The sequence below is a fragment of the Brachyistius frenatus genome, unplaced genomic scaffold, assembly GCF_029030835.1.
Source record: "Brachyistius frenatus isolate BFR_SWC_R1_liver_20210118 unplaced genomic scaffold, ASM2903083v1 Contig_235, whole genome shotgun sequence".
NCBI classification, from domain to species: Eukaryota; Metazoa; Chordata; class Actinopteri; family Embiotocidae; genus Brachyistius; species Brachyistius frenatus.
This window is the reverse complement of record NW_027210834.1, coordinates 421,413-434,966: the sequence shown is the minus strand read 5'-3', so window position 1 is coordinate 434,966 and position 13,554 is coordinate 421,413. Positions and strand designations below refer to the sequence as shown.

General features: G+C 43.2%; 2 protein-coding genes across 2 annotated transcripts in view; one reads left to right on the top strand and one right to left on the bottom strand.

Annotated features, from left to right (window-relative positions):
* The window catches only part of LOC138633749 (protein eva-1 homolog A), a 71,972-nt gene extending 65,217 nt beyond the window's left edge, over positions 1 to 6,755 (bottom strand). Inside the window, exon 1 of the mRNA XM_069720156.1 lies at positions 6,489 to 6,755. Within this exon, the coding sequence (XP_069576257.1) occupies positions 6,489 to 6,729 (241 nt within the window). The 5' untranslated portion in view covers positions 6,730 to 6,755. The remainder of the gene's footprint in view (positions 1 to 6,488) is intronic.
* Positions 6,756 to 7,780: 1,025 nt separating this feature from the next.
* On the top strand, positions 7,781 to 10,591 carry mrpl19 (mitochondrial ribosomal protein L19). The gene is made up of 6 exons (XM_069720159.1): positions 7,781 to 7,886; positions 8,057 to 8,171; positions 8,300 to 8,418; positions 8,564 to 8,698; positions 9,539 to 9,720; positions 10,041 to 10,591. Exons 1-6 carry the CDS (start codon positions 7,808 to 7,810, stop codon positions 10,260 to 10,262), a joined length of 852 nt encoding a protein of 283 aa, XP_069576260.1. The 5' UTR covers positions 7,781 to 7,807; the 3' UTR covers positions 10,263 to 10,591.
* Positions 10,592 to 13,554: the final 2,963 nt, after the last annotated feature.

Here is a 13,554-nt window from a genome sequence, read left to right as displayed (position 1 = left end):
ATGGGGTTCGCCAAAATCCGAACTGGAGACCTTGTGATGGCTGTTTGCAAACCATTGAGTGACATCACTGTTGGCTCCACATCGCAGTTCCACTGCACAACAGCCCAGATGAACCAAACAGTGCAGTTAAATGTCCCACAGTAAATAATCAATTTAAGGTGAAACTTTCAACACTTTTCCAAGCCGAGTAATTTCTGCTATGAACTTCCGACCATCTTGTCTGTTTTTTACTGACCAAAAGCAAACAAACTTTAAAAATAGCCATCTATTTGCATTATATTTGTAAAAACAAAACCTTCACTAATTGCAAAATAGCTTGCCTGATGATGACAGATTGCTTCATGTCTGTTCTTTGTGTGGTATGGGCCATTAATGACAAACCACGACTTAATTTAGTGTAAAAACAGCGGCCAAATAATTTATTACGCATTACCTCATTCAGCATGTGATCTCTTCCCACATATATTTTGGCAACGAGACCAAAAACTGAAGGCTTGGTGCATGTTAAAAAAAAAAACTTATATGCTACAACTTGACTGACACAAAGCTCACCTTCAAGGCTGCATCTGCTTTGAAACACATTTATACATTAATCATATCAACACTCAATATTTTGTCCTTTGGTTTGGAAAGTTCTTTAAGCCCAATGTGGTTCTAGTAAAAAAAAAAGCTTATTAAAATGTATTTAAAAAGAAAAGCTAAAATTGTATACACAACTCTACAGTTCCTGTTGTAATCACTGCTCAGCAAAACAGACTTTAAAGCTTCACTGTTTATTGCAGCGTGATGTGATAATTTGATTTCCTCATGCCAAACCTAAAATGAGAAGGTGAGAAGATTTGTATCCTGTTGTAAACACCCATCTCTCATCACCAGCACCACTTTGTTGTTCCCCACCATGATGCCAAGCTCTGCCTTATGTGTGTGTTTGTTTATGTACTTATTGTATCCCGGGGGAGGAACATACACAGTAGGTCATGTCTTTTATCACGAGCATGTTGTGCCAGCCCAGACAGGGACAATTTGCACGCAGGGGCACCATTACATTACATTACATTACATTACATTACATTACATTACATTTCATTTATCTGACGCTTTTATCCAAAGCGACTTACAATAAGTGCATTTCAACCATGAGGGTACAAAACCAGAACAACAGGAATCAAGAAAATACAATTTCTTCAAGAAAGCCAAACTACAAAGTGCACCATACATTACATCCCAAACCTGTCTGCACCCGAAGGCTCTATAATTCTCATTCCCCCTTTACTTATTGAACTGTAGTTATGTCTTGTTGGTAGTTCTCTTTTAAGAGAGGATTTTACAAGGTTATATTTGACCATCATTGCTCAGCTATTCACGCTACATGCCACACAACACACACAGCCACATGGCTGGATGTGATGGTTCGGATATCAGCTGTAAATTCTTAGCAAGCCACACGCACTAATGTGAAGCTGAACAAGTGTCTCAGTTACAGCTGCGTTTAAATACAACTTCTGTAGGTTGGTCTCTGGTGTCTGGATCTATCTTTAAGTTGGTAAAACACCTCAAATGAATATCTTTTAAATTAAGAAATGTATTTCCAAATTGTTCACTGCACCCTCGCTCTCTTTTTTTTGTTGTTGGTAAAAAGCCATGTACAAAACATTTACTTACAGTTTTTTTAATGTCTGTTTATGAGAGCTGGACTTGAAATGGCAAGTTTGTAAAACTTTTGCTTTCTGAAATTGTATGAAAAGAAAACCTAAATGGTTTGAAAAGGATTTGGATTTGATAAGCAGATTGAGAACAACATTTAGATTTGATAAAAATGCTATAAACCCAGTCATATCATCTCCAGTCACTTTGTCCTTTATCAGCATTTAGGTGGAACTTAGATTAAATCAAGACTGTTGTGACCTCCCTCCTGTATTCACTTCTTTGGGAACACCATTCACAGAAACAATTCTTTGAAGAGAGCGACCAACTCTATCTATTCATGTCAAGAGAAAAGCAGCCGTATGCCAGGCCCTCGCTGTCCGCCTCGCCGCCTGCCTCCACCGCAGTAGACAAAACAAGTGGGAGGCAGGATTTGTTTAGACAGAGCTCACCTGGCACACACACAGACACAGAAACAGTGATCAGGCAAGCCCTAGGGAGGAGTAGAGGCAGCAAGGAGGCGGGGAGGAGAGGCAGTGGTGTCGGAGGGGAGATGATGAGTGGATGAGAGGGGGGAGGGAAGGGCTGAGAGAGGGGAGAGCATGGGGTTCAGTATGCTACCCATATCCAGGGCTACTCTAAAATCAAAGCGGATTAACATTAAAGGGGCTGAGTAGTGCTCAATGATAGGTGGAAGGGTGTGTGTGTGTGTGTGTGTGTGTGTGTGTGTGTGTGTGTGTGTGTGTGTGTGTGTGTGTGTGTGTGTGTGTGTGTGTGTGTGTGTGTGTGTGTGTGTGTGTGTGTGTGTGATGGAGGGGTAGGCAGAGTAAAGGTGGGGGAATCTGATTCAGGTCTTGTCCATATGGTAACAGAAGAGGTGGATGTGTGTGTGTGTGTGTGTGTGTGTGTGTGTGTGTGTGTGTGTGTGTGTGTGTGTGTGTGTGTGTGTGTGTGTGTGTGTGTGTGTGTGTGTGTGTGTGTGTGTGTGTGTGTGTGTGTGTGTGTGTTGACTGCAGGTTCATGCAGTTTAAAGCACTTGACTACTGAGCACCACTGAGCTGATCTGTCACTTCGGAGGGATCGAGCTCCACCGTCTTTACACTCAGCATCAAATGTCTGGCCAACTAATTTAATATACAAATTGATTTCAGGGGTACAACTAACCACTTTAAAAAAAAATTATATATCAATGTAATGAGTATTTTTTTCCATGAATTGATACCTTATTTTAGTTTTTAAAGATCAGAAGTCAATTTAAAACATCCATCACAATTTCTCAGACCCAAAGGTGTTATTCTTGTTGTTGTTTTGCCTAAATAACAGAATAAACTTTAGAAATATTCAGTCTGACGATATTTCGGGGAAAGAAGAGTAGCAAATCCTGACAGGAGCTAAAGGCATTTGGCAAATTTTACTCTATAGATGACTTTTCATCAATTATCTGAAATAGGGCTGAAATTATTAGACAGCTGATCTATTAGCCAACTGACAGAAAATTCAGAAGCAATACATTTGATATGAATGATTGACGATGAGTGATTATTTAAGTATTTTATTAATACAAAATGAGAACGTTTTCTTGCTTCAGTTTTTTGTTTTTGACAATTTGCAGCTTTTCTTTGTCTTATGAGATAATAAACTGAATATTTTTGCATTTTGGATGACTGGTCGGAAAAGACGAGCAATATGAATATGTCTTTATTCACAGTTTTTCCACTAAATAGGTTTACTGAGTATGAATATCTTATACTGACTGCAAACTGTTCGAACTGACCTTAATCAAACTACGGTATGAATTAATATTGTTTTGAATGTTAAGATCTTTACATTAAAACAATTAAATCCTCTAAATGCAAAAACAAAATTGAATTGAATAAAAAATCTGATCTGATTTATTGTAAATGTGAAACCCTAACGTGAAGTGATCTAAACTCCTTTATCCTCTTCTGATCTGAATTAAAATTCATGACCCAAATAAAGCATGTCGTCTTAACTTTCTTCCTCCCCTTTTCATCTGTGAAAAACACTTGTGATGAGGTTCGACAGGGGGGAACAAAGAGCAAGATGGATGATAACTCCCCCTAAACACGCACTCACAGTTACTATTGGTTGACCTCAGTTGACCCCTAGGCCCCTCAACAGCCTCACGTCCCATTGACCGGGGTTAAATAGGGTTTCTGCCTACAGGGGTTTTATGACAGAGGAAGAGAAGGAAAGTGGCTTCACTGTAACCCTTCGGCAACATCACACGGTTTGTCTGGTTGCATCTGATTAACAATGTGGAGCTTCTAAAACATCCTCTAGTTCAGAGAAACATACAGTGTTTTCTCACTTTACAGATAAAGTGAGAAACTCTAAATCCAAAAGGACAGCGGCAGCAAACGACTTTTTCCTGTTATTGTTTTGACCTTTTTCCAAACAGCTCAGCCTTCATCACTTTCCTTTATCCTCACAACTACATGTTTACAAAAATGATCATCTGCTCTCTGTCAGCTGATAACGGCATCCATTAGAAGACAGAAAAGCAGAAATAATCGCCAGTAATCATGTGACGCTTATGTAACTCAGGTTCTAGAAACTGGGCACTAAAAAAAAACAAGCGAGTTTCGTATTTGCACCAAAAAAAGCCGTTTTGGTAATGAATGGTTGACTGTCAAAAGATGTACATTACAAGCTGACTGATCAGCCCATCAGTGAACCTAAACCAGGTTTTATTTTGGAGTTCTATCAATGTTCAGGTTTTTTTTTTTTAAAAGTGCCAAAAGTGCCAACTTATCTTACAAGTTGTCAATAACTTGTAAGATAAAGTATGAATGTTCTTAGCTCGATGCTGCTGCTAGCCTCGGAGCTCTGAAGTGTTGCATGGCTCACGCTGTACCTCTAATTAGCTGCTCAGTATCTTCTACACTGTAATAGAAGATGATAACGGGGCAGAGGCAGAAATAAATTACCCACCAACATAGTTCTTTCCATTTCAGCACTAAGCTCAAAGCCGCTGATGAAATATGAAACTGCCATTACTCACAGGCAAGATTTCAACAAATTAACTCCAGGCAAACCCAGTTTAGCTTAATCGTGTCAACAAAAATGCAAATGCCAGATGTAGAGAAGCGTGGAGTTGAAATAGCATATGAAGAAATGAAACTTCCCACCATAAACATTCTTTTGGAGACCAACAGTTGGCCATTCACCTCTGTGAGCAGATTGCAACACCATCACCTGATAGATAAAGGTCTGACTGACAGATGTTAGATCTACACCCACAGCTTCTGTCACCCTGCAGGCTAGCAGCACCTGTCAATCAAAGAGCTCCTGCAGTCTTCAGGGAGACTCCAGCTGGTGGAGAATGTGAGGACTGAAGGATTTCTTTGTCCCTGTGGTATTCTGAAGCGCTCCCTTTCTCATTTCATTCACAGGGATGCTTGATCAGCATTTCTGTAAAAGCATGTTGCACAGAACCCCCAGCGAGCAATCAAAATTGCTTTTGGGAAGTCAACAACAAAGTCCCCGAAGGGCCGATAGTAAAATCTGATCTGAGGTCTGTATAATGCAAAGGAAGAACTTCCCCCGGACAGCGCTGTTTCGTACCTGAGGCTGGTACCAGAGAATGTGCACTAAAGCTGAGATTTAAACAAATTAACTCCTGACAAGCACAGTTTAGCATAATCATGTGTAAACTCGTTCCAAGCAGCAGAAATCTGGAATCAGCTGGTCACGTAGTTTTCCCTTCTAACTTATCTAACCACCATTTGATCTCCTCAATCTGTATTATTTGTGCCCAAATCAACCCCCACTCACAAATGTGCTGCAATTACAGAAAATTAAAGCTCGTTAACAAGCCTCCACTAGACCATGATCTTTAGCAGCTCATTAGGCAGCAACATGGACGCATGCACACCGAATCAGGCACATACATACATCTGCTCTTTAGCACCTTTCCCCATAGAGCTGTTTCCAACCATTAGACCCATTACAGGCCAATTAACACCGTCACAAAGCTCCCTTCCTGTTTTATGGCACTGTGAACAAAACCTGCAGGCTTGCCTTGGGCTCAGCAGAGCTCAATAGAGTCTAATACAGCACAGAATAACCTGGTATAGGCTGCTTCTTCTTCGCAGACTTACAGCTTTCATCACACCGGCTTGCACATAAAACCCTCAGAATAAGAGCAGGTCCCAGGCACTGACATGGACCCTTGTAACTAATTGTCGCCTACATGAAGTTCATAAAAGTCATAAAAAATTGCTCTACTTTCTTCTCTGAGTTGTAAATCTGAAGCGAAGGGCAGCTTTTGGTCTAGACAGTTCCCACCCAGTAACACATTAACCACATTATTCCATTTATCTCAACTACATCCTCAGTGGAATATGTGCTGTACTGATAAACCAAGCTTTGACCTATAGCCAAATGGCTTTAGTGGAGGAAAACCTGTCGTTTGAAGTGCCTGATGTGGGTCATTCTTCACAAACGGTGTCAGCATGGACCAAAAGATGAGCTCAATAGTCTTTTCCGCATGTTTAAGTTGTGTCCTAGTCGGTTTATGAAGCAACCATTTCAGTGTGCATGCTGCAGCACGCCAGAGGCACGGGTCCTCCTGAGAGGAGAGCTTGATGCGACGCAGCACTCAAGTCGTGCTCAACACTTTAAAGCGTGCGTAGCGACTTGTCCAAGCTGTATTTCATCTCCTAAAGGTGTGAATTGTAGGCTACACCTCTTACATTTGAAATGGGATAAAGCCTAGGAGCAGATACGCAGTGTGAAACAAGTGTTTGTCATCTGAACATGCGCTACTGCTATTTTAAAATCTAGAAAACAAGAATGTCAACAAACACCAAATTGCCAACCTGAAAAGTCTGAAGAGCCCTTGGTGAGATCGCAGAGGACGGTCAGACACGATATTCCCAACAGGAGTGCAAAACTGACGGCTGAGAGAGTCCCATCTGAGAAGAACATCCTTGAAGCCTCAAAGTTTTTGATTTTCTCCGACTTATTAAAAAGTCCAAAAGCAGCCGCATTGAGTTTCAGACTCTGCGTCGTCGCTTGCAGGAGATGTGCGGTCCCATGTCTCGAGCCTTCCCTCCTCATCCCACCACACCGCTGTGAGACTGGGATCGAGGCTCCTCTGGGCTGGAGTCGTGCACAGCTCTCAGGGCATTTCCAACTGCGTGTTGTGTTGTTATGTGGAGGCAGCCCACCTGCGGGACGACGCTCCCCTGCATGGTCTCAAAGACCCAGAGTTCACTGCTAAGCACACCCGAGAGCAAAATATCTCAATGAACTGGCTTTATTCTGCGATGATAAGACTTCTGGGCAGTCTGTAACCTTTCGGGAATTAGGCCATTTGCTTTTATGTTGCACTTTGTAAATTGACTTTTTAAAAAAAAAAAAGAAGTATTTATCTCAAAAGTGGAATCAGTGTTGCCTAACAAAACAAACTTAGGCTACTTAATGTTTTCCTGTTGATAGTTTAGATTTATATTTCACTATCAAAAGATTATAGCTTATCATCTGATCATGTGATGCATTGAAATATATAAACCTAAATAAAAAAAAGTATCCTATATATAAATACATAAATTGGCTCCAAATCTAGATAAAACATGAAAATGCTGCGTAGGCTACATTTGAGTTATACTTCTGTTCTTTAAAATGAAAGATTATTATTTGTTTTAATTTGTAGTGGAGCATTTTATAGTGTGCACTACTTCTTCACCACTGAGTCTGGAAGATAAATAAAAAGCCTGAATTTGAAAGCTGATGAATCAAAAAAATGAAGACAAACAGAAAGTCGGCCCTTCCTCGTTGGTGATAATGTCACCAACCAGCTGTTTTGTAAAGATGACTCCCATCAGGACCAACACAAGGAAGAGAGCTGTGAAACATCCTGTCAAAGGAACACGTCCAGTCGGCTCCAGGCTCATCATCACGTGGCTCACAGGCCAGAATCAAGTCATGTGGTTTGTTCTCAATGATTTCACTTCATTTCATGTTCATTGTTTCTCCTTGACACAGGAAAAGGGCCCAAAAGAGAGTCATGTACAGCGGCACCGCTGCACCACCTAGTGGACAACGCGGACACTGCAACTCTGAGAAATCGCGTTTCGAAGACATTTTCCCTACACGGCTTCCGTACCAGTTCACACGTGACAACAGAAGGTCAGACATGGCAGCCTCCACCAAAGGACTCCACAAATGCGTCGTTTCCTTGAAGTTATTTCGAAACCTTCAGCTCCAACATGAACGTAAGTGAACCGCGCTGGTTTTTAGTGATCTGCAAAAGTTCATCATCTGCGGACAGTTTGCGGAAGTGCGCGGTACCACGTGAGCTCAGGAAGCAAACACAAGCATGTGGGCGAGCAATTTATAACCTGAAGACTTTTAACATGTCCTCGCATTGTCCTCTCGTTTCTAGGCTTCCTGTCCACGTCCGTGTGTCGTCGTGCTCCTGGGAAGGAGCCGCCGACATTCACTCCTCCACCTAAACCTGTGATCATCGATAAAACGCAATCCGTGGCGTCCCTGCGGAAGTATGACGTTTCTGTCCGGTAGAAAACGGATCATGACGTCACTGACGCGCACAGATCCGCGCACCCGTCTTTGCGTGCGTGTAAAGTAATGTGTGTAAAGTAATGTGTGTCTGCGTCCTTCCCGTCAGGTTTCTGAGCCCAGAGTTCATCCCTCCCAGACAGAGAACAAACCCGTTCAAGTTTTCTATGGAGAGGAAGGACATGATCAGCAGGAGGAAGGTGCTCCACATCCCTGAATTCTACGGAGGTTAGAAACTAAAGTCATCAACCTGCAAGAAAACAGTTCTCTCATCTGCTCTTCTCTGCTTCTTTTTTTTTTTTTTACTACATTCGTTATTTTCCATGTTACTGAATTATTATGGCCAACAGTTAACTGGTGCATTTTATTTCAGGGAGTATCTTGGCAGTGACCATGGCCGACCCCAACGCCAACGGGAAAACCAACCGCTTCGTTGGCATCTGTACTCAGAGAGGTGGAACAGGGCTGGGGGCCACATTCATCCTGAGGAACATCATTAATAACCAAGGTGGGGTTTGTTTTCCACCAAATGTCAACTGAAATTGCACAAAGACTGTGCATGTGCTTTGCTGCATGAAAGAATATTTACTTTCAGCCGACCAAGATATCATTGTTGACATTTCCTCATTATATATTTATAAGCGCGAGCATGTTAGAAAAATGAATGTCGTAAATATTCACATTATCCAGCAAAATGTGTTTCAAGCACATTTCAAAGTATGAGGAGTACAACTCAAAGAGGATGTAGATACAGAAAGGCTTGCAGATGAAACACTGAAAAATATCAAGAAGAATTCGAGGTCTGACTGCAGGTCGGTCTGATTGCAGGTCGGTCTGACTGCAGGTCGGTCTGACTGCAGTTCTTCGAGCTGACTGCAGTTCTTCGAGCTGACTGCAGTTCTTCGAGCTGACTGCAGTTCTTCGAGCTGACTGCAGACATTTTGCACGGTCGCTAGAATTGTTTCCGTTCATCTGTTTGAAACCGGCTGAATGAAACTCAGAAATTCCGGATTTCATTGTGTTTTCTGCTGCACCTGCTTCACCGGTTATGATTCAATGGCACATGAGTGGAGAATTAGCGCCACCAACTGTTTATCTTGAGGTGCTTAACTTCTAACCACATTTTGATGAACATCTGTTGACATTAACGTCGTGGTTTTAGTTGCAAACACCTCGGCACCGCTGTGGGCTCATTTTGGTTGGTGGAAGCGATTTGTCATACTTTTATCCGAGCTGCCGACCACCGCGTTAACTCACCGCCCTCTTCCGATTTTTCTTTCTCGTACAAGAGCTGTGCTTGAGGTAAAACACCTGTTTTGATCATGTACTTTCTGTGTGTTTGGCGTAGGTGTGGAGATCTGCTACGAACTGTACAACCCTCGTATACGGAAGATTGAAGTGCTGAAGCTGGAGAAGAGACTGGATGACAACCTGATGTACCTGAGAGACGCTCTGCCGGATTACAGCACTGTGGACCCAGAAATGAAGCCTGTGCCCTTCTCGCCCGTTGGAGAGGTGCCTGTCAACAAGGTGAGATCATTTCAAGATGCACCCAAACAGTTGCATCACCTGGAGCTCCTCCAGACCAAACCTATCGACTCCACTTTATAGCGTTCAAATTTGTTTTAATAAAACTACTTGTGTCATTATTGATATTATTGTAGGTCTTACTTCTAGTGACAGTGATCGGAAATGTGCCTCATTAATGCTTTAAATGTTTGTATGAGTGCCCATAAGTACAAGTTCAGTTGAGACTTGTTTACATGACCATACCACTCTGCAGTAAAGCAGTGAAATCCAGTAAAACTGCAGCACACTGAAGTTTAAAAGTGTGTCTGTCTACTCACCAGATCAAGGTAAAGATGCGCCCAAAGCCGTGGTCCAAACGCTGGGAACGACCCAAGTTCAACATCCAGGGCATCCGCTTCGACCTCTGCCTGACCCCGGAAAAGATGGAGCACGCTCAGAAGTGGGCGCAGCCTTGGCTGGAGTACGACATGCTGAAGGAGTACGACACCTCCAAACTGGAGGAGCAGATCTTCGCCGAAGTCCAGCAGGAGATGAGCAAGTGAGGACGATCCTGAAAAAGAGCAAACCGTCCTCAGTTTAACCATCAATGCAGACTTTTCCAGGAGTGGCGAATTACTGGAAAATTAAGTTTACATGGATGTGAGACAACCAACCAGATTGTGATCAATTTTTAAGTTCAGCCAAATGGTTCACTGCAGCCACACCACTGTATATAAGGAGGAGCCAATATGGAAATTGGTGTTGTATTTTGAATCGTGTCTTCGTGTCTTCTTTACGTCTTATCCACCAGTCTGCTGTACAGTATGTATGTAACATCTACGACTATGCATTTATTTCATGCTTTCTATAATAAAGCTATTGAACTTTCCAAGGTCTGGAATTACATTTCTTAGTCTTATATTTCTCGTCTCAGTCTGTTTTTTGGCTGCAGTCGCGACACTAGGTGGCACTATTCCTCCATTTATGCTGCACCCATCAGCAGTTATATAACTGTCTGACAGTATTTTGAAGAAAACTTCTGCCAGGCTAAAATAAACAAATTATGTATTATTTAAACAAATGATGACAGGCCTGTTCCAAAACAGCAGGTTAACTTGAGTTTTCTGGTTTATAGTCTGAAAATAAACCAATCTCTTTCTGTTGGTTCATGTTTTAAGGAGTTTCTAGGTTTAAACTTTCTAAACATTTCCAAATAAATGAGTAAACCTGCTTCCTGGAACAGACACGCTGCCCTTTGAATAGAAAAAACCCAACACCCTGGTATTCAGGCAACACACACCAGAGACACGCGGCAGTGTTTTACTGTTGTGGATGGAAAATTGTGGTGTTCGATGGTATGTTAGAGCGTCAGTTGGGTAGTATAAAAACACTTGGACTCCTTATGTTATGTCTGCTTGCTGTGAGTGTGTGTGTGTGTGTGTGTGTGTGTGTGTGTGTGTGTGTGTGTGTGTGTGTGTGTGTGTGTGTGTGTGTGTGTGTGTGTGTGTGTGTGTGTGTGTGTATAAACACGCTGAGTGAGTCCCTGCACTCTAATTTCTCCATATTACAGGATGAGACGCGGAGAAAATGGCCTCTAATACAGGAGTAGCAGATGTTTGCTGTGCTCATTATGGACCACACAGAGTCCCTGTGCGGAGATACAGGGGAATAAAGAGAGGGATTATTTTGTGTTACGTTAAAGGTCGTGGAATGGAAGAAAGCTTTTAACGACAATAGACAGCAATCCAAAGGCTATTAAATGGTTTTGTGATTATTTTAGTGAAATTGCAGAGTCTCCTGCACCTGTTGAACCTCACAACAGTGTCGCGTACATTGTGTTTAGTCCAACGGATTTACTCCCAGCCCAATCAGACCTGACATGCAGTAAAGAAAAGCAGCTCCATCTGCTTCTGTGTACAGTAGACTGTCCTGCACATTGTCATTAGACGACCCACTGAACCAGCGGGCCCTTTCACCTTTTCATTCTTCACTTGTAGTATTTCTTGTTTGGACCTGATTGATGTGCTCGTGTGGAGACAGTAACACAAATGTTTATCCTACAGCACATTGCCAAGTCTTTAGAAGCACTCCACGGCAGCACCACTGGACTGGTAAACCAGTTTCAACCACAAAGTTACTCAGTCAGCCGACTTAACTGCCTCAAGGAAACTTCCTGCCTCTGTGTGTGTGTGTGTGTGTGTGTGTGTGTGTGTGTGTGTGTGTGTGTGTGTGTGTGTGTGTGTGTGTGTGTGTGTGTGTGTGTGTGTGTGTTAAGTACTTCAGGGTTGTGATCTCAACTGTATGTGCCTCCCATGCCCTCAGGTTGACTTTTCTGCACCTGGAGTGAAGTTAAAGCCCTTTGGCTGGGAAAGGAGATCAAACACCAGCTCTCTCTTTCTCACACACACACACACACACACACACACACACACACACACACACACACACACACACACACACACACACACACACACACACACACACACACACACACACACACACACACACACACACAGCAACTTGCAGACAGGCTATCATATCAGCTGTCACCACAGACAGACACCTCAAACAGTGCCAACTGTAAACGTCTGGGGCAACCTGTCTGTCTATCCTCATGTGAAATCAGATATGCTCATCCACGGTTTCCGTAGAATTGGGGGGGAGGGGGGGATGCAGGTTTGAGGAGCCTATATCCCAACATCCAACTGTACAGGATGGCGGGCCGATGATAGCTGCAGTGCCACACTACTACGAAGGTCAGTGCAGGAATGTAGGGAGGGACATACTCTTCTAATCTGTCTTCCTCCCTTTTGCTGGTGCTCCCACGACCTTCATCTCTGTCTCTCTCTAAAGGGGGGAACAGCTCCGGCTTTGAAAAGGAGCCAGGTTGATGAATTGGAGAGGATGTGATACAGGGCGTGCAGAAACTCCCACAGGTTGAGATTTTGGGGATAATGTCTTCCACCGGGCCAGTACAGTAAATGCAGTTTCACTCTGCCTTTCCGAGCGCTGATCTCTAACATCTCTGTCATTGTTTGATTTCTTACTCTGCTGTCTGCAGGCCTGGGGAAATTAGTTTCACTCTCTCCGTCTCTGTCAGGGAGTGTGAACTGTGAGCTGTCTGTGTGTATGACAAGTGCAACGGGATACTGGGCCACCCATAGGCCCCAGGTAAATTACACCCTGTCACTGTGCGTGTGTGTGTGTGTGTGTGTGTGTGTGTGTGTGTGTGTGTGTGTGTGTGTGTGTGTGTGTGTGTGTGTGTGTGTGTGTGTGTGTGTGTGTGTGTGTGTGTGTGTGTGTGTGTGTGTGTGTGTGTGTGTAAATGTGCGCTTGTGTGTACGAGCTGCTCAGGGCCACCCGTAGTCCTAAGTAAATTACACACTTGAGTTTCACCATATGTTTCCAGTGAAACAACACAACCGTCTGCTCCTCTCCGACTGTCCCATGGGCCCGACAGGAGCTCCTGCTGCCATCGCTCTCTCTTTGTTAAACACACACACACGCACACGCACGCACACGCACACGCACACACACACACACACACACACACACACACACACACACACACACACAGACGACCCGACAGTGTGGCAGCTGTTAGGAAACATTACATTACAAGCAGCTGATAGCTGAAGTTGAACAGGCACATATCACAGTCATTTTAATAATGTGATCCTGTGTTGAGTGGGTCTGGCAGCGCTGCCAAGGGTCAAGGGTTCATTTCCAGCTGCGGCCGAGCATACTAGAAATGTTCAGATAAAAGTGTCCATCAAATGTCCAACAATGGGTTCAGGACAGTTTACGTCAACGGACAAGAAAGAGTTTAAAGGACAGGACAAAAAGAGTATCCCA

Excerpts from the sequence above, each read along its gene's own strand:
- mrpl19 (XM_069720159.1), top strand. The coding sequence starts at position 7,808 with ATGGCAGCCTCCACCAAAGGACTCCACAAATGCGTCGTTTCCTTGAAG. Across the intron at positions 7,887-8,056 it reads CCTTCAGCTCCAACATGAAC|GCTTCCTGTCCACGTCCGTG; the intron begins GTAAGTGAACCG and ends TCTCGTTTCTAG. Across the intron at positions 8,172-8,299 it reads TCCGTGGCGTCCCTGCGGAA|GTTTCTGAGCCCAGAGTTCA; the intron begins GTATGACGTTTC and ends CCTTCCCGTCAG.